A 20,968-nucleotide genomic window follows, 5' to 3' on the forward strand; every position below is an offset into this window, starting at 1 on the left:
AGGTTTTGTGTTCCAAATATTGTTATTGTTTGTATTTAGAAAAGGACATAAAATTATATTATAAGAACTGGCTTGCCTTTGAAAAGTAATCCCTTGGCACTTTTTGTCGACGCACGACGGCATTATGTCAATTTTTTATCCGCGAAAAAATGTACTGTCACAAATGACGGTCGCGAGCGTAATGGCGGTCGATCGGCTTATGTTTTGGGTGCTTCACTATTTATGTAGGTGACGCGGAGTCCTTACTTTTTTACTAGTCCGTGACAGGTACAGTATTTTAGAATAATATTGACAATCCTGGCTGTCATTTAGGTACACATTTTAGCGGGCAGAAAGAAGCTAGTAAGTCTGACATCCAGTGAGAGTAGAGTGTAGAGCGTCACATAGGTAGGTAGGACCAGCGAAATTTTAGCTTATTGTAGAAATAGTAAATAATCACCTACAAATATTTACCTCGTGCTATTCGAAAATGGAAAAATCTATAGTCCTGTCATATCCACTTATGTATGCCAACTAGCTAATTTATTTTTGCTAGGCGCAAAAACTCATTTTTTAATATTTTTATCCACGAAATCGATGTGGTCCAAAATTTAATTCTGGAGGGTAGCAATTAGGTAGCAACTCTGGGTGAAAAGAAAACTCAATACTTTTGCGCCGTTTCTACACACTAGGAAAAGTGACAGCCATCCTGATATCAGAATGGCTGTCACCTTTAGATGCTGAATATCTTCAAAACCACGAGGGAAGCAACTAATGGTAGCTGAAAGCAATTAGGTAGCAACTCTCTATGTGTATTTCGAGAGGATCTGTACTTTCAATTTTTTTCAGTTTGAGAGTCAAAATGTAACAAACATACCAGCTTTCACTTACATATACTAGTATACCGGATATTCCGAAGGGCGTACGTGTGTATTTTGTTCAAAATCGATCATCGAACGAGCTTCAGACTGCCTTCGCATCTGTTTAGAACATTAAACACCCCCACAAATATTTTTCAATCCACACTTCAGGCAAACGTTCGCTGGTCATCTTAACACACTACTATTTCTTTTTGCTTAACTTTACCTCGTAGACTTCATCATAAAAAAACTTTATGTTCAGTTGAGCAATGCAACTTCTTCTAACTTGAGATATCATTACATAAGGCAGTATGGTCGTGACACATAATCAATTTCAGTATCAATCAGCATTCGTTCCAATTAGAAATGCAAAGACGCATTAGGTTTTTTCAATTTTTCTTACAGGACGGATCGGTGTTATTTTTGCAAATGTATCGTTTTATTTTTCTTGTGTTAATAGGGCTATGTTTACACATGGTAATTTGAACACAGTTTAAAATGTTTCTGGCATAAAATTGACTTATACAGTTTATCTATTATTTTATATCATTCTAGTTGCCAGTGTTTGTGAGCCAGAGTATTGTTCGCCAAGGAATGGAGTTACGGGTAAGTTCCCTAAAGAGGAAAAAAAAGTTAAAACCCTGTGATAATGGGCCTACCCGATGAATTAATTCTTAAGACTGTCTTGAATCTGTTCCTGAAAATTTGACTATGATTTCATATACCATCTTCATCAGTAAGTATCAATAACCCGCAATTCGCAGGTTGACTGGTCGATACTTAATAAGCAACGCCTTTGTACTGTAGCGCGTGGCGCGCTAGGGACCAGGGATCTCGGGATATTTTAATAACTAAAACATTAAATTGATCTTTAACTTTGAAAATCTATACTAATATTATAAAGCTGAAGAGTTTGTTTGTATGTTTGTTTGAACGCACTAATCTCAGAAACTACTGGTCCGATTTGAAAATTTGTTTCAGTGTTAGATAGCTCATTTATCGAGGAAGGCTATAGGCTTTTTATCCCGGTACGGGAAGTAGTTCCCACGGAATGCGGGTGAAACCGCTGGCAGAAGCTAGTAGAAAATAAAAATAAACTTTGAAAATTTTAAGAAAAACCATGCTATAATAACCAAGATAATTATTTATAACCTAGTATTAAATGGCTTTAATCTATTTACATGAACTATATCTCTAAATCTCCTATTATTTATCTTTCTAATTACATAATTAACATCAGTTTGTCGAACAATGTCATAAGGACCATTGTATAATCGACATAATTTTATACTTTTATTACCAATGCGCCTGCCTAGGTGTAAAAACCATCACCAGTTGATTTGGACTAAAACGCCTAGTCTTTGCCTTCCTATCATATACTATTTTCTGTTTTAATTGAGCCTTCCTTATATTATTCAAGGCTTTCCGGCATAACATATTATGTATATTATGTCTTCTACTAAAATCAACCTCACTATTCCTATCATCATTTACTCTTTTATCTGTCTGAAATAATGGTTCTTTAGCATACATAATCATATAGGGCGGTATTTTAGTACTAGCGTATAATATAATAACACCAATTACGCTGATCCCCATAAACATACATCGATAACATTTGTGTTAATGATCTATTAAATCTTTCAACTTAACCATTAGAGGCTGGATGAAAAGCTGTCGTGAAACATGACTTCGCTCCAAAACAATTAATAGTGTCTCTAACTAAATGTGATGTATCATTTAGTGAAGAGTCAGAGTGTGATGAAATTGTATATATTTTACAATATGGTGGAGGTTGGTGACCGTTTGTTCTCAGCTTTAAGCCAGGATACTATTCATGCACTGTTCTGAACAGCTACCGAACCCAGGGATAGAAGGAGGGAACATCTGGGAGTTATACCACAGTTTACTGGTGCTGTTTCAAGCTACAACACTGAATGTAGCCTTTAACTCTAATAATAAAAGTCTTATCATAATGATGTCGAACAATTTTGTAGAATTAAAAGGCAGTGCCTTCAAGAAGTTTGACAAGAACAATCTCTTCCAAGTGCCATGTAGTGATGTAAGAAAACGGCTGCATCTGTCGGTGCTATAGTAGTTCTGTAAACTATGAAGGAGTACATGTGGAGGGAAGGACGCTTCTGGATACTTGCACCGGATTGTGTTCTGGTGCTCACTTTTGAGGTCATCATTGATTGGGTCAAGCATGCTTTTATTACCAGGTTCTATGAGATTCCCTATGGAGTATATAGAGAATATACAGTGAGTTTGGCATACGATGTGGTACAAACCAGGTAGAAGTACGCCTCCAGTGACCACTCAGACTTAGTGGCACGTAGAATGGGCTTTATACCTTTGCCTCTAGGAGTTGTTATTACCAGAGTATTGGTACATGCTGTTAAAGTTGACTGGTTTGCCGCAATCTTCTTAATATCCATTGCATATTTATATCTGTAAGAGTTCTTGTATCGATTGTGATACTTGGAAAAGCTTGTGATTTGATTACTCAACATCAGACGGAGAAAAATGAGAGCTACCACGCTACGCCTAAAAAAGAACAAAAGGATATGACCCCTAAAGACATAGCCTATACTCACAAATCACCAGAAGCTGAGATGTCCCCACCTAAGAAGCCAACACAGTTGAAATTTACAGTTCCTGAAAATGTTATTATGAGCGAGCCATTGGTAGACGCGTCAGTTGGTGCCGCGGCAATATTCTCGAACAGCGCTTTTGATCTAAATGGCGTGTGTTATCTGAATGACAAAATGAACGCTCAAGTTAAACAAGAGGCCGGTGACTTCCTTGATTCTGAAATGGTGGATGTAAGCAGGAGTGCGCCGGATATAAAGGCAGCCAGTGTAAGCGCCCAGGCTGAAGTGACGGAGCGGCCGCTATCCCCCGACGCAGAAGGGCTTAAGCAATTGCCGCAATCGTGCGAAATTCGAAAAGAAAGTCGTCCAAAGAAATGTCATTGACCCTCGAGAAAAATTTTATATCTTCGGACATTTTTCACGTAGTAAATAATTTCCACTTAGCTCTTTTACTCCTTGTTCCAATATATCATTAGAACCAGTGCCCAGGAATTCTTCTACCAGGCTCTTCTTCCTTCCCGTCTTCTATATGTCACCAAGCGACTTTTTCGCTTGACCTGAAAAATACTTTGGCGTCGGCGGCGGCGCCCCCACCATTTGTAGCGCGTGGCGCGCTAGGGACCGTGAATCTCGGGATATTTCAATAATTAAAACATTAAATAGATCTTTAACTTTGTGTTTATTGACGGACTGGGGGTGAAGTGACATACTTCAGTATCAAAAACTATTCTATTCTAATATCTTTAAATAATTGTCCGGCCAGGTATTCAATATAATAAATAAAACCTTACCACCAAAGACTAAGTACTACATCTCTACAGTACCTACTTCATTTTTCTTCTGGTCTCATCAACTGTGTACATAAACTGTCAAATAAATAAATCGAAGTCAAAACTCTGCTTCTCATGCCTCAAACCTCAAATGGCTAACTTACGGAAGCGCAAAGTTATTTAACACGAACATACATTGTTTTAAAGACAATTTTTATTTCAGCAATCGGCCATTAATTGTACAGCGAAGGTAATAACTAAAATAATCTATTGATAGGAACGATCACCTCGAGAATGCGGATTTTCACTCACTAATTTTGTTTTAGTGCAAAGGATCGGAGTGTCATTCAAATGTGAGTTTCTAAAACCAGTCTCAAACTTCTCGACCTTTCTTAAAAACACAAACATGCGAATGATATTGTTTATGCTCTCGTAAAACCCACCGTATTATTGTAATTTTAATAGCACTTGTTATATAATCCTATCATTTAATTTCTATGATTATCACCATCACCTCGACTTAATCGTCGCGATCATTGTGCCGGTCTAAAACTGCAATCTTACTGCCCAGGTGATGCATCGGTATAGGCCCCAGTATTAAATAAAGCTTATACTTGGTGTTAGCTACGATAAAGAAACACGAAGTTTTAAAGTAAATGAAAAATGTTGTGTGTTTGATAATAAAAAATCTGTGTCCTTTTTATTGTCCGGCAGTGTACGGGTATGATGTCATCTGCTTCGGTAAGTGCTTGAGATTATTTTGAAAGTAACTAATGAATCCCAACAACCGTTCACAACAAAATAATTATATGGATATAAGACAATTATATAGGGAATCTTCGGAAAAATAAACGAATGTGTTGCTCTGAAAAATACATAGTTTTATTTTAACATAAATTATCACTTTTTTAAGCACTATAACAATAGAAATTACAAATTACCTGAAAAATACATAGAAACGACATTAGAAGTTTATTGTTCACTGCCGATTCCTCTTCCTATTATATTACTTACTTTAAATTATTTACGTTACGTTTACTTAGTCTCGCCATATTTCCAAACCACCCGTCTGCTTTATCCACAGTACCGCCATCTAAAGATAATGTAGGTGAAACAGGAACTGTTTTACCCACAGACATAGCTTAAAGAAGTTTTAATTTCTTTACATGGATGAATTCTGTTTTATGGTCAACGGTTTCCGAGTAACTTTTGTCATTTATTTCATATATGTTCTGTAATACTAAATGGAAAAAGTGCGGAAAATCTGCGAGAATAAAAGAGTTACACAAATTAGGTTAACTTGATGATCTCCTAACACTCGTTAACCATTCCATCATTTTCCACCCAACATTCCATAGTACAGTTTTAAGGTAGGAAAATTACCAGACAAGTTTGAACCAGTACAGCACCCTCAACCTCTACGACGCACGGTCTACGATTTCTACGTGCAATTTATTATGCCCTAGTGCAGCGGTTCCCAAATGGTGTTCCGCGGAACCTTGAGGTTCCGTGAAAGGCCCTCAAGGGTTCCGCGAAAATAATTCAAAACTTCCAAATTGTAAATCGTTTCACTTGGGACAATATTAAATTGATGTACCAACTTAGCCAATTCCTAGCCTTCATCAATTCACAAATATACATTAACAATGTAACATGACATAGACAAGCAAAGTTACTGAAACAGCCTTTCTTTGCTTGATTAATCATTTTGATGATTTTTTTCCCTTTTTACATCCTCCAACTAAAAGTTTTAAAAAAACCTCGCTGCGCTCGCGTCTCCATGAGAACATACTGTTTTTGTAATTGTTTATTTATTGTAGAACCGAAGTAACAAAAACAAATAACGCTCGCTTTGGTCACGGTTTCTGTTTATATCATAGAAAGTGATAGTTTATTTGTATTGAATTCAATTTTTGAGTCCTCAAACCAACATTTAAAAAACTTCGCTCTCGCAGCTACTTATTACTTTACAGCGTTTTTTATAACTTGTTCGGGTAGGTACTTATTTATTACAAAACTCAAAAAAATTCGCGCTCGCTTCGCTCGCGTAACTTACTACACTTCCTACCACTGCCTTACCTTTCATAACTTAAATCTAGCAAAACAGTATACTTTTGGAGTCATTAAAAACTAAAAAGTTCGCGCTTACTTGTTACTTGACAGGAAAACTTATTAAATTTTTGTGTCCCAAAACTCCAACAAATAAAAATTTTCGCGCTCGCTCCGCTCGCGATTACTTCTTCCTTTACAGTGGTATTTAGAACTGGTTACTTGTTGTGTCCCATTAGAAATTTTTGTTTATATGGCTATACTGGCAAAAAGTTCGCGCGAACAGTGATTCGGAAACGTTTTTAAGTCCTTCGACTACTAAAACAGTGACTCCTAATGTTACATATAAATATATAGGAAGCGCTTCGGTAATAATTGCTCCCGGATGCTACATGAACTACAGACGGCACTGGGTTCCGCCGAAAAATAGTGTAACGAAAAGGGTTCCGAAACCAAAAGAATTCGGGAACCGCTGCCCTAGTGGCTACAACTTTTGTGAACTTGTCAGAGTTGGAGTTTTGAGTGTTTTGGGCACTCCGTATGTTTTGGATGCTTTCAAAAAACCCATTTGCTTATATTTTATTGCTTTAATTGCATTTATCATTGCGTCTTTATCCCATGTTTGTCTGGTCTTTCCTTTCGTTGTAGAATTTTTAGATGCCACCCTAAAACTATTAAATGAAAATATAGGTAAATTACTGTTTCAAAATGGACCATTAGTCCATATTCAACCCATACCGTTAGTCCATATTACAATACGCATATATTTCTAGGTTAATATTGTTGCTAGAAAAATACAAAAAGGATTGGATATTGCAAGTTAATATGAATAAATGTAAAATAACTCACCTTTCTCCTAGATTAATCCACTTTCCCAAACAATAATGTTCGCCAAAATTATGACCTTACGAAGTTAGGTAAAAAATTAGATCGCGACTTGATAAAAATCAAAAGTGGCTGCCATGAATACATGCGCGCCATTTTTGGCGTGCGCGCAATCCAAGTACTCAGTAGGTAATTTTCAATCTCTCAAGGCCACGTTATTAATCCTTACCGCTCATTACGTCGTGGTCGTTACAAGTGACGATCGGCAAAGGAACCGCCCGCCACCCCGCCCTCGTGCACCCCGTTTCGCCGTCGGACTCGTACCGCGCGCATGTTGCGTTGTTTGTTTCGACTCGCCTCATTATCTCACGTCACATATTATTGGGATTGCTTCGCGGACCACTTGGGATGGCTTCGCGGACCACTAGGGATGCCTCCAGGGACCACCGGTTAAGAACCACTGTTCTAAATGGTAATTTGAATAGTGGAACGTATAACATCAAAGTTAAAGTTGTCTAATTCTAACTTTTTAAAAAGTTTTTTCGATCTTTATGCGGGGATTTAAACTTAGAGTCAGATTCTTTTCCTTCAGCCAATATATTTATTAGTAATTGTTCTCTCCGACACCCCCACTGCCATTGCTGTTCTTTTCCGTACATTTAAATGTTCACTTAATTTCGATGTTATAATTGGACTTGCACTGCAAACTGAATCACTTACTAGTCGTGTCATTTTCAAAACTCTAAATAACGGACTTATTAAATTTATAATTTATTGATACTGTCAAATAGCCTATTTAATTATTTTAAAAAGTCGCCAGTTTTTATTGTGGCTAAATCTTAAAAAAGTTTCGAAACTCGTTAAAAATCTCCCAGATCTCACACAACGTCGCTAAAATGGAAATAATCCAACAAAGAATGCCGTCACGCGCATGTACGGCTTAAATTTGCCATACTAACCGATTTGTAGACTCACACAGCCGCTTTTTTGGAACGCAAAACCTGACTCCTCAAACATTTTCTCCGCGAAGAACTAGACATTTTAGTAAACGACTGTACCCATAAGAAGAAGCGATAAGAACACCTATTGCTCTGACGACGTCCCTGTCGCACGAATGAAAGTTGAATATTTACAAGCCGACGCACACACGGCCGCGCGCAGAACTGAGTTGAACCACGTTGAACTATCTGTACCTGTTTCACACCATCACAAAAAATAATCAAGAATTTTTATTATACCTACCTCTACCTAAATAGGGACCTTTTTAAGATTATTGTTGTACTTACTTGCATTTAATCTACTTATGTTTTTAGGCTGTAGGATTCAATGCGACATCAATAGTAAGTACTTTATCACTTCTATTCCCGCGCTGCCCTCAACCTGACGCTCTGTCAAAGTGACACTATTCCAGCAGCCATTTCTACGGCGACACCGATGCCATTTTTTTTGTCTAGAAAACCTAAAAATTGGCTATAGGTATTATTCAAATATTTTCTTTGCTGGTAACTTTCTTTCGTAGTTTATTAAGTAGTGCTCTTCTTACCTATTTTCCCTTAATTAAGATGCGTTTTGAATGCTAGATGCCGACTGCATCTGCCAATCGCACATGCCGCGACTTGGCCGTAGCTTCACTAACTGGTTTGTGTATTAACGGTTTCATCCGTTTTGAATCATAGCGGCAGCTGGGACCCGATTTTGCTAAGTTAAATATGTCAAAATTGAATAAAAATTGAATCGCAATAGCAGTTTTAACCAATATGAGACCAATCGTATTTCAACATTCGATTGATTTGCGATTGGTCTATACGGCAGTTTGCTCTACAATATTGCAATCATAAATAATTTGCAGACAATATGATTAGTTATTGAATCACAGAAACGAATAAAAACTTTTATTTAAAAAAAAATAGCGGAATGCCACATACGCTTCAATGGTAATTGAGTCGTGATTGGATCTCAGTCGGATGTGAATCGTATGTCGCTTAAGTAAAATTATTAAAAGCGTGCCCCTGCACTTACAATCGCAATCGGCAGGTAGCTTTTAAAATGTACCTTTACAATTTCAACGTGATACTTTCAGACCATAGGAGATTTGTCAACAGTTGAGGTAAGATCACGATTGACATTCCTACAGAAAAACACAAACGAATGATCGAATTCGCTTCTAACAAAATACATGTACATATATATGACTAGCTGGTGCCCGCGACTTCGTCTGCGCAGGTTTAGTATTTCGAACAATATGTTTACAAATTGTAGCCTATGTGTTATTCTGATGTATAAGCTATATTATTGTAAAGTTTCATTAAAATCCATTCAGTAGTTTTTGCGTGAAAGAGTAACAAACATCCATACATCCATACATACAAATTTTCGCGTTTATAATATTATAGTAGGATGTCAGTGAGGAAGGCAATCCGCAGCAACCAAACAAACAGATTACCTACAGTTCAGTTCGAAGGTAATTAACTGGCGGAGAATCTTAACACCGCGATTCAGAAATGAGACGAAAATGCACAGCGCCATCTAATAGCGGTAGGCAGAACTTCTCAACATTTAGAACTAAACATTATTTTGTTCGTTCCATTACGTACTGATAGGTTCAAACTAATACATTTTACATCCTTCATCATCCCTTATTTTATCACCCGTGGGGGTTGAAATTAATCAAAATCGTATTTAAACGAACGTCATCATAAAATTCTGATTCGTCATCAGGACTTCTTCATAAAATCTAAGAAGATGTATCAAACTTTCATCCCCTATTTTATCCCCTTAGGGATGGAATTTATCAAAATCCTTTCTTGAGGGTTGCCTACGCCATAGTAGCTTTATGCATGCAAAGTCTCAGTCCGATCGGTTTAAAATTGACAAAGTTTCATACAAACTTTCATCCCCTATTTTATCCCCTTGGGGGTAGAATTGATCAAAATCCTTTCTTAGCGGATGCCTACGTCGTAACATCTACCTGCATGCCAAATTTCAGCCCGATCCGTCCTATAGATAGATCACTATGTCAGTCAGTCAGTCACCTTTGAGTTTTATATATTTAGATAACTATCAGTTCCCCTTCCCCTTTTCCCCAAAACAACACAAGCTACTCTAATGTATGTTCGTATTACAACTAATAACAATTCTGTTACCAAAAACAGTTGGCTATTTATTGAAATAAATAATACAAACTACATATATCGACAAACTTAAAATTACCTTTGACTTTGAAACCAACGAACTTACGTAATTAAGTGACCTTTTATCTAGATGAAGTTGTCTTTGAATTTTCGCAGTGCTATGGACCATTTTGCAAATCTGCAGTACGTATAAATTTAAGTTAGGCGAACTTTTCTACAATGCTGTTATGAATACATAGTAATAAATTCATTTCAGTGCGACGGAGTGATGAATGTTTGTATGTCAAAAGTGAGTATAAACGAGTATCCGTGGAATTTTGCTAACCAGTTTCAGTTGCTACTAAAATGTCAGAAGTCTTGATACAAAATGTAATAATATTTTCACTATAGTGCATCGGGCGCAGCTGTGAAGCACTCGTAAGTTTCAACTGTTTGTTTCGAGAGGGTTTATTCATAAACAAAAGTAAACCTTTAATTTTATGAGGAACAGACAACTTTTAATCATATGGGTAGTAAGGTAATTCCCTGATCAACTGAGAAAAAAACTTTAATACGTGTTAAATGTGCGGTTGCCAACACAATGTTTCGTTAAAATGCTTAGGTACGCTTTATTTACAGTGTCGCTCATCATCCTGCTTGACATTCGTAAGTGTGATGGAAAGTGTTTATGGTCTGTCAAATAAATTCACTTAAGATTTAGAAACGGATAGAAAGACTAGCTTTTCGCTATGTTGAGGTAATGTCGGTACATACATCTGAACAAAGGATATTTTCCGTATTTCTTAAGACGTTTTGACGAATTTCATTTTAAATGATAACTGTTTTTTTCATTTATTTTGTATATACAATTACTGAACGTGGATTTTCACCTAGGTCTAGGTACTGATCATTTTCGACATAAGTCAAATTATGGATCAAAGAAGTTAAATTATGGTTCAAAGTTGGTTGGTCTGCGTACCTTACGAATTTTACCATCATAGTCGTCGTAACAAAACAACAATCTCGTTTTGAGGGATAAATTCCATTAGACCTAATAATGAAAATGATCTATTTGAAATAATGATAGACTGTGGGACCACGCTTACTGCAAATTTAGGAATATTTATTTCTAGTGATACAATTTTTGACAATTTATATTTGCTCACTACTTCCTGGTAGATCCTGCAGTATGTGCAAATGTATTTTTCTTCTGCAATACAAGTAGGTAATATCTTCCAAACATTGGATAGCGAAAACTTAATAATATTTAAGTCTAATGTCAAAACTGCGATCGGTCTGGATATTGGAGTAAATTGGCATGAATCATTATAATTTCAGGCTTTGGGTGTTGTTTCAACGTCAAGCGTAAGTCTTATATTTTATAGAATCTACCTCTTCGACATGCCCATAGTCAAAATTTTTGAGCTCATTGCGCTTTGTTAAATAACGGACGGCAAATAGGCTGATATGATGAAGATTAAATCATTTTGTTTTATTTACTTACTTTATATTTTCGTATTCTCTTTAAGAAATCAACGAAATTACGAAAACACATTACGGTGTTAAATACCTAGCAAATTTTTCGAGGAAGGATGAAGGCTACTTATCTACTTTCTCCGGCTGCGCTATGTAGTTCCCACGGGACGCGGATGAAACCGGTGGTGGGGGAAAAAATGCAGACCGTAAAATATATTCTTTTTGGGTGACGGAGAACTAGGTCATCGTCATGGAAATCTATGTTTACGCGAATTTCGCTGTTATTGTATCTAAATGACGGTGAAAGATTAGCTTATGACTGGTCTGACCAAGAGTACCTGGTCATTGAGTTGAGGATGATAGATAGGCAGGCGTTCCTGGGGCTTAGCACATAAGATGGTTACCTTGTGAAATAAGATAAATTAAAATAAAAAAACTGGTACTGCATCGGAGAAGCTGAAAGACGACCCCGACATAATGGGGAAATGACCAGGCATATGAAATAGTGGGTTGAGAATCAAATTAATTGAAAGTTGTAGGCAGAGACGGTAAAGGAAGGGCCAAATATATGTTTTCTTTTTATTGATTTTAGTGTTTAGGCCACAGATGTTTTGCAAATGTAAGTACTGAAACTATAAACGATATTTAAATATTTCTTAAAATATTGCTAGTTTACTATTTTTTCCAATTACATTCTAAAGGACAATTAACTTTCAAATTACTTAGGAAAAACATCGTTCATTTTGTACCCAGAAATGAAAGCGCCGAGAAAAAATATAAAATTCTCATCCAGAATAATGCCCTGAAGATTTTTTACTATTATGAGGAACGTCTTCGGTTAACCCCGGTCCCGGTCGGTAGTATGATCATACTATTACGTTGGCATGTAGTAAAAAATAACAACAAAAATATATTATTAACGTATTTAATTTAATATGATTAGGGACGATATACATTGTTTTTACATTTCAGTTCACCTTATTATAACATTTTCTAACCCTATTGCGGGTGGACTTATGTATATGAGATTCGTGTCTTGCAATGCTCATATACCATACCAAACACATTGTGTGAGAACAGCAACCGACAGTTCGCTTGCCTACATTACAAGTACAATAATAATGTTCTATGGCTTCCCGACCACTTAACCGTGTATTCCAGCCAATGTATACATAGTATGTTCTGGCTCGCACATGGCGAGACCGAATTCTTCCTCATATTATGACAACATTTTCACCCTCCTCTGGCAAGCTCAGTGAGAAGTCCGCTTCCGATTTCAATGATAAACTCTCCATTTGGGTTTAAGTGTTCTCCATAGTAGCTCCTCGCTTGTTTTGTCTGGTATATTATATGCCGAGACTAAACAGCACCAAGTCTTCTTCCGTTAGCCTCGGGAAGTCATTCAATTCTGGAACATCTGCTGATAGTAAACGAAACTGTACTCGCCTCCTATTATAATTATCGGCCAATATAATTGTAAGAGTAAATCTTTCGTTTATTATATTTAAGAATGTTTGCGCATGAACTTGATCATCTATTAACCTTCAATTATTGGAATACGATTGGTCTTTTATTAGTACGAGGGTCAAACTGAAAGTTCTTAGAAAATCAGAAACTGATTACATTAGCCAGTTATTAGTTTTATTATATGTTTTATTGTAGTGTTAGTACGTCGAACACAGCATTTGAGTCACCTCCGTTAAATCTTTCAATCATTTTTCGGCACCAATCCACATGATGGAGTTTTTGAGTCTCAGTCAAATTATGAGGTATCCACCGGGCGCAAAGCTTCCTGACCGCTTAATGTTCGTGGAGGATTTTGTGCACTTGACTCATAGCGATGCCTAAGCTTGTCCGAATCTGCTGATAGGTCACACTTTTGTCAGTCTCTATCATACGCCGCACAACACAGATGTTATCTTCAGTCGTCGCCGTAGAAGGCCGTCCCTCACGTAAATCATCAGTGAGATTAGTGCGACCACGTTTAAACTCATTAAACTAGTTGTAAACAGTCGCACGAGATGGGGCTTCATCGTGAAAGGCCAATCGTAGTCTATCATAACTTTCTTGTTGACTTAAATGACATCGAAAGTCATAAAAAATCATTGCACGAAAATTTTCTCGTGTTAAATTCATGTTGACGTGACACAGACAATTTTCAATTTGCCGCCAAATCGTAAAACAAATGACAAAACATATTTACAATAAAAATCAAAAACTATCCTAGTAAAACAAACAACTAAAAAGCGTCAAAAAATTCGTCCCCATCGCTGTCAACTGGGAGCGTGCCCAAGAGGCTGGCAGCATTACCTCGTTGGATCGCCATGCTGATTCTTTGTCAGAGGTAATAGCCAGCCTTCTGGTCACGAGAAGCGTCAACCAGCCGCCTAGAGAGATCTTTAAATAGAATGTGGGCATTCGGACCCCACGACCCGAGGGTTTCAACCCCAAACGGTTCGAAAATATAGTTTCCGACAAGGCCACTATATTTCCGCCGCTTGAGGTTCTCCGCAGCCGCAGCGGCAGCAGCAGCACAGCACGCAGAACTTGGAAGGTGTGATGGCGCAAGAGTAAACAATGACAAATGAATTAAATATATACTCAGTAATATTGGCAAAGAGTTCTATTTTCAAATTTTAGAATTATTTTTTTATTATATTGTTTATAAGTTGCCAGTTCTAAGAACTTTCAGTTTGACCCTCGTAGCAGAATGTCTGATACGGTTAAAACTGCTATTGCGATTCAATTTCTATTCAATTTTGACATTATTAATCGGGCCCCTGATGCCATGAACGGATCCTTTTTTGCCAACAACTCGATGTGCAAGTCTTCTCACGGAGTAGTTTTTCTTGGCCTGGTTTTTCTAGGCATGTTGTCAGTTGTTTTTTTTTTAATTCTTTATTTAAGGACGGGGTTTTTCTAAAAAGAAAACAACATCCCGATTATTGAATACAAAATAAAAACAAAATTAAATTAAACCACCCGTAATCTAGTACCCACAATAATAATATTAAGAATTCTGGCCTCAACCGACAGTGGCGAAGCCAGAATGCTAAAATAGCATTATATAGCAATAGTAGCCTACATTATAATTATTATTGTTGACGTCAAAAGCGTGGGTCGTTCGTCGTTTCGCCCCACAAGCGATTGGCACCGCGGTGCCAATCGACGAAGTACAATTTTTGAATGGGTCGATTTGCACCACAGATTTTGTTTTTGTTTTATTCGGGGCGAATGGCCTAAGGTATCTTAAGCATAGGTAGATTCGCACCACAAAACAAAACATTTGGTAACTCATTTCGAATATTGTCAATTCCAATTATTTATTTGTACTGTCGCTACGAAAATTGACATCATTTACCAGGAGAGTAGAAGTGAATTGTGTTGAAAAGGATTAGGGGGAAACTCAAGGGAAGGTACATTAACAGTTGGCTAGTAAACTCAGCCTAAAAACGGGCCAGATTACCATGAGAAGAAAGTAACGTTGGTAAATCGACCCATTGGAATTAATTTCCTGAAATCTGGTAGTTGTGAAAATTTTCATCAGAAATATTATTGTGGCGTTGCATTTGGCTTTTTCCTGTTAGTGCACCTCCATAACTCCGGGCTCTCTTTATTTACCCTCTTCAATACGTAGGTATAGGTGGCCCGACATAGCATGCGCCCACCTCTCTTTGTAGTTTGAAATAAAGGTTCAAGAATGCAGGCAGATGTTGTAGGCTGAGACATAGTTGTTATAATAATAATATACGTGTGCCCCGCAGGGCATCTGAGGCGGATGACGGGGAGTAGCGACCCCGCGGGGCTATATATCCGAGTGCTCCAGGGAGAGTATACTGTCCCCCATCTCCGGCTTGCCGGAGTGAAGCATGACGGGGGATAGGTCTCCCGCCTCTTGGCTTGCCTTCACCGGCCGGTCAGAGTGGAGTCGCTAGAGCAATGCTCGGAGGGTAGGTGCCTCGTGGTAAGTGGCGAGTGGGCCGGTGATGCTGGACCCACAGGGAGCGCGTGATCTGCGTTTAAAGTCCGCCGAGGTATCCTCACCCTTCTCAGCCGCTCATGTACCTGTTGCCCTCTTGTTGCTTTTCAGTGACTGATTCCCGGGGGCCCAGTAAGTGAGCTGGCGAGTCTCCACCTGCCATTTTTACGTGTATTTATTACATTGTTATCGGCAGGTGCCATAGTTCCCGTAGTTTCCCCATTCCTAGTCCATTAGCATCCCATCACAATAGCCCAAGTAGTTTTCATCCATAGTTAGCAATAGTTTAGCACAGAACCGGGGATTGTCCTTGGGTACATTTCTGTAGTGTATACAGGGATAATCGTCGGTTTTGTGTCACCATTTCATTAAAGTTGTCTCAAAAGGGCTTCAGCGTGTTGGCTTCGGCCCCACGTTCGCCTCCCAAAAATCCGGGACTCTATAGTCCCGAGGTCTGGTAGAGATATACGTGTTTATAGACGCGAGAAAGGCGGAAAATTATTATTTTTTGCGTGACATAAATTATGACAGTTCATTCCAGAATAAAATTTAAGTGACAGAAAAAGAAAAGCATTATTTGCAGCCAGCACAATAAATAAAACTACCTTTTTTCTTGGTTTAAAAGAATATTATTTATTTTAAAAGATTTTTTTTTATTTTGTTCTTGTAAGTAAAGGAGTCCCAGCTGTAGATTTCTAATCTTGGACAGTTGTAATTAGTCTTTTTTCATACAACGCTGGCTGGTGGTAACCCATTGCTCATTGTCCTTTTAAAGATTCTACGTCGGTAAAAATTATGGTCTCCGAGTAATGGTTAGCACAGTAAGTTTCCAGTTGACTGAGTTGTAATGTTGACTGTTGCATTCAACAAGTCGTTTCTTATTACCGACTTATTAACTGAGTTTTTTTAAATGAAAATTATGAAAAGTCTTTTTGTCTCCTGACAATTTTGAGGTTTTTCGGTAGGTGATGACACTTAGTACACGGAAAAATGACAATGAATGAATGAATAAAAACTCCTTTGACTGCAATCACCGTTTCAAAAAAAGAACTGTTCCATATTGCGGGGCGAATCGACCCATGATCAATATCAATAATAATGTCGTCTAAATATCCTGCCGGTGGATTAAATTGTGTGTGCCTGCCTAACCCTAGATACCATATTATTGAAGTGATATGAGCACAACTTCCTACTGTGCGTCTACCTGTTAGACACGAGTTAGATACTGAGTGATGGCATCTCGACCCATTTCGTTTCTGTTGACGAGAATGTATACGTAATATGTACGTGCACGAACATGTCTTGACTGTATCCTTCCTCTTAATAGCCACATATTTTTGTGATGGATATTGCATGCTGCTAAATAATTTAATTCATTTTCACGACAGACTTCTATCGTATATAAACCATTGCGTAACTGTTCGCTGCAATATGATTTAGCAAGTCCGATTTGATATGACCCAAGCGATATCATGAAAATCTCATTTATTGTTAGCCGAGGGAAGTCTTCCAGCTGAATTGCTTCCAATGTAATAAATGCGGCTCTTTGTCTATTCAGGTTCCTCAGTTGTACATATTCGTTCAAAAGATAAGGTGTATGGAGCCTTTCATTGGCTATTCTTTACATTTCATTTGCATGTTCAATATCAACATCTATCATGTAAAATGCGTTAATAAGAGCGGCTGGAATCTAAAATCAACAAATAAATGCGGCAAGGCTCTATTAAAATAATCCTGTCGCAGTAGTTAAAATCCATTTTTAAACTTGCCATTAACAGCTTCTACAACCCTCCGACACAATGTTATTGATCTTGATTTGTTTGCTTGAACTGTGGTCAATTGAGTTTCGAATCTATCTTTTGTCGGTGGGATGTGTGCCTCATATCCCAATGCCTGTAAGTTTTCTACGCTATCTCGAAAACCCCTGTCTAAAATGAACACATCGTTCCGGTGAAACATCCAGTGGAAAGGATTTTCCTCATCATTTAATATATTGTTCATAATTGATGCATCAGAATCCGTAGCCGCATACGGACCATAAACTTCGATAATGTAGCCGTCACTATATACCATCAGAAAAAGTTTCAAAAGGTTTTGGAACTTATGCAAGCTGTAAGTTCTTCTCTGAAATAAAAAGTTGGGGCTTTTTTCGATGTATACATAGGTGCCGTCAGCTATAACAATGGCTTTTGTATTTTCTTCGTTGCCAAACAAGCCTTTTGGTAATAGCAGGTTTCTTTGCAGTATATTTTCTCGCCAAAATATGGCCAATACCAAGGTTTCTGCTAACGAAGTAATTCATTAAACATTCTCTGGCTATTGCATGTTTTCGTTCCAGTGTTCGGCGAGATATATTAAACAATGTTGACAATCTCTCGTTTGACTCTCCTGTTCTTAGTTTCGTCATATAGATACCGAGGACAGTCCGTGGACGATTTCTTCTTTGAGCTGTCTTCTAGAGAAGGAGTCTCAAGTGCAAGTTTAGTCCAGTCCAAAAATAGATCAAATCCTTAGATTTTTCTTGATTTTTCGGTACTGTACATATAGTGGGCCAGATTTGAAACATCTCCTTTACACTGACTTCACAAAACGCTGAAAGGGACGTCGATTAACTACTAAGTAGAGCTATCTCAAAGTTTTTAATTTGTTCCTTTCTGTGTTTTTTTCGTAAATGGTGCAAACAAACCGTCCCCGGCGGTCGGTACACATAAAATCATTTTTTTTTTTCAGTGTACTGGTGAGGGGTGTATATCACTGGTAACTATAAGTACATATATACAAAATACATTCCTAAATGATTTCAAAATCGCACTGGACCAGCTGGCCACCAAATCTTCACCACAAGGTTCACTTGATTGCAATTCCTCTATTCTACTGATTACCAACTTTGGCTGGTTCTTATAATGCGGCTTTAAACTCGATCGGAAAAAGATTTTCTACCAGGCCAAAGTTTTTACAGAAAATGTTATTTTAAATAAGACACTGTTCTTGTGTAAAAGTATTGCCATACCAACGATTAACTCATCTACGGTGTTCGTTTCGGAGTGTGTGGTAGAGGAGTATCGGGTTGTCTGGGTAACTGGGTTTTGAGGAGGACAGGCAGGCTCAGCTGCATCTGGTTAGACTGGAAGCCTACCCCAATAAAGTTGGGAAAAGGCGTAGAGAACACATAGAATAGAGCTCTTATGACGAATTTAAAACAGTGTGCATAAAATAAGGTTTTTCAATATCAGTTTGGAACTTAATAATCTTTATTTAATTTATGAACTACAATGCGGTAAATGAAAGCTTTTTGCGATATACAATATTTTTTCTCTTTTACAGTGTGAGGGAACTGATTGTCGGACTGAGGTAATTACTCGTACAAGTAGAGAACAGGCTATCAGTTTAAACATATGGAAATACTTTAAAACTGTAATTTACTACCTACAGCTCGAAAACATCATTGGACAACAAATTAACCGGCACTCAATTAATAATTTCAGTGTCACGCCAAAGCTTGTCAAGCACACGTGAGTGTCCAAAGTACGTCCTGGATAGGCGAATCAACGCGAACGCGAATGCGAAGTGATTCGAATCGAATTGTGAACTCTGGGCCGCGCCATACCGACCAATATCCAATAGGGAATTTCAAAGGAAATAGAATGTTTGTTGTTATTGCGTCGCATTCGCATCCAATTCTCTCACTTTTTGTAATTGATAACTCATTCAACTATTCCCTCCCGCCACAGACGGTTGTCGCGACTGCGTTTATAGTCTAGGTCACCCAAAGAATTATAATATTTTAAGGAACATTATATCGGGTGTGTCCTACCTAAGCACATTAAATCCTATCACAGATACTTTATGATATTGTATGACGAATTGTAAAAAAAATACCTAATCCATCCGGTGGTTTAGCCACAGAAGTCATTTTTTGTTTTCATAATTTACAACATCAAGTATAGGAGTACCGAATGTTTTGACTAATTGACAGCTGTCAGTTTTAAGGGATTATTTCCGGCGCAGCACGGTTTTAAGGCCGCACACACGCGCCGAGTTTAAATACGGATATCCGAAAAAAAAATCGTTCCAATGTGTTTCTTGATTTGGGTTAAGAATCATTAGTATAATTACGTCCTTGAATATTGCACAGATGCAAATCAACAGCTTGAATAATAATTCTGATGAACAAATCTTTGGTTTCTATACAAAGAAAAATTAAAAAATACCATTGATTGAAATTACGCACCCAAGATAACAAAACAAAAAAAAACAAGTAAAAATAAAAAAAAATAGGAATAAATAACAAATACATTGCTTACTGGTGCAATTTTTTTTACAATTAAGTTATTTTGATTTTTAAGTGTGCGGGCGCTGGTTGTCACTCTGCGGTAAGACTAGTATTAAGCTTAATATCAACTTCACACATTATTCATTTAATCTTGTTATTTTATGTAAAAATGTTAAACCAGTGGTTAAAGCTTAGCACCCCCAACAGCACTTAATAGCGATAACATGAACAATAAGCGAAGAAACGAATCATAGCATTGATGCTGTAATGTCTAACAGATATTATATCCTATTGTAGTTTTGTTAAAAACAAATGTGAAGTAAAGTGCAGGTTAAAAGCCCAAATCAAATTATCCTAATAGCAGTATCTTTTTAATATATTACAATGATTTCAGTGTTATGGTCGACTTTGCACTCACAGCGATGGTACTCCTACTCCTTAATAAAGATATTTATAACAGTTTTGATTTTTATTGCAACTACCCAACGAAGAACCGGTGGTGAAGGTGGTATTAAATAAACCATGTGGTACACAATGAATCACGGTACTATAAAAAACCGTAATTGTGTTTTAAATGAAAAATAAATACAGTATTTATAATTTTCCAAAATAATTAAGTTTCGGGTTATTTAAGAACCAATAAATCAGCCTCAAAAAATAAATTTTAACAATAATCACAAACTTGTTTAAAGTTTAGCAAAAACTCTATCCGAGAAAAAAGTTAAGCACCGGCATTTGGCATCCGGTTAGACTGGTAACCCCAACATAATAGGGTAAAGGCTCGGAAGATGACTATTATGTGAAATCAAACTACAAAGTCCGTCGACAAAGAATAATTGTCACTTGGTGAATTAATTGGATTTTTCCCTGAATACGGACGTTTCAGTGGTTTGGTTGGAAAAATCCTGTGTGCAGCCTTGATGTGTAGGTTGAAGTAACTCTGTCAAAGTTGGGATAAAAATAATGGTTTTGTGCTCATCACATTTTTTTCAGAGACGGAAAAATTCCCTTTAAAAAAAGATAAGTGTCTATTTTCCATTTCCCTTAACATAG

General features: G+C 37.3%; 1 protein-coding gene, 1 long non-coding RNA gene and 1 pseudogene across 2 annotated transcripts; all 3 read left to right on the plus strand.

Moving 5' to 3' along the window:
* Positions 1-1,237: 1,237 nt before the first annotated feature.
* On the plus strand, positions 1,238-10,691 carry LOC110374237 (uncharacterized). Its single transcript, XM_049836485.2, has 10 exons — positions 1,238-1,316; positions 1,395-1,445; positions 4,427-4,453; positions 4,530-4,556; positions 4,918-4,944; positions 8,391-8,417; positions 9,158-9,184; positions 10,365-10,391; positions 10,465-10,497; positions 10,599-10,691. The coding sequence occupies exons 1-10, from the start codon at positions 1,269-1,271 to the stop codon at positions 10,689-10,691; spliced, it is 387 nt and encodes a 128-aa protein (XP_049692442.2). The 5' UTR covers positions 1,238-1,268.
* Positions 2,565-3,839, plus strand: LOC135117453 (protein TAPT1 homolog; annotated as a pseudogene).
* A 135-nt stretch (positions 10,692-10,826) lies between the features above and the next one.
* Positions 10,827-20,375, plus strand: LOC135116685 (uncharacterized). The gene is made up of 8 exons (XR_010276396.1): positions 10,827-10,853; positions 11,526-11,552; positions 12,256-12,282; positions 18,373-18,399; positions 18,967-18,993; positions 19,128-19,154; positions 19,989-20,015; positions 20,310-20,375. It is a non-coding gene; the product is annotated as an uncharacterized LOC135116685 (long non-coding RNA).
* The last annotated feature ends 593 nt before the right edge of the window (positions 20,376-20,968 follow it).

Source organism: Helicoverpa armigera, chromosome 1 (assembly GCF_030705265.1).
Source record: "Helicoverpa armigera isolate CAAS_96S chromosome 1, ASM3070526v1, whole genome shotgun sequence".
Lineage (NCBI taxonomy): Eukaryota > Metazoa > Arthropoda > Insecta > Lepidoptera > Noctuidae > Helicoverpa > Helicoverpa armigera.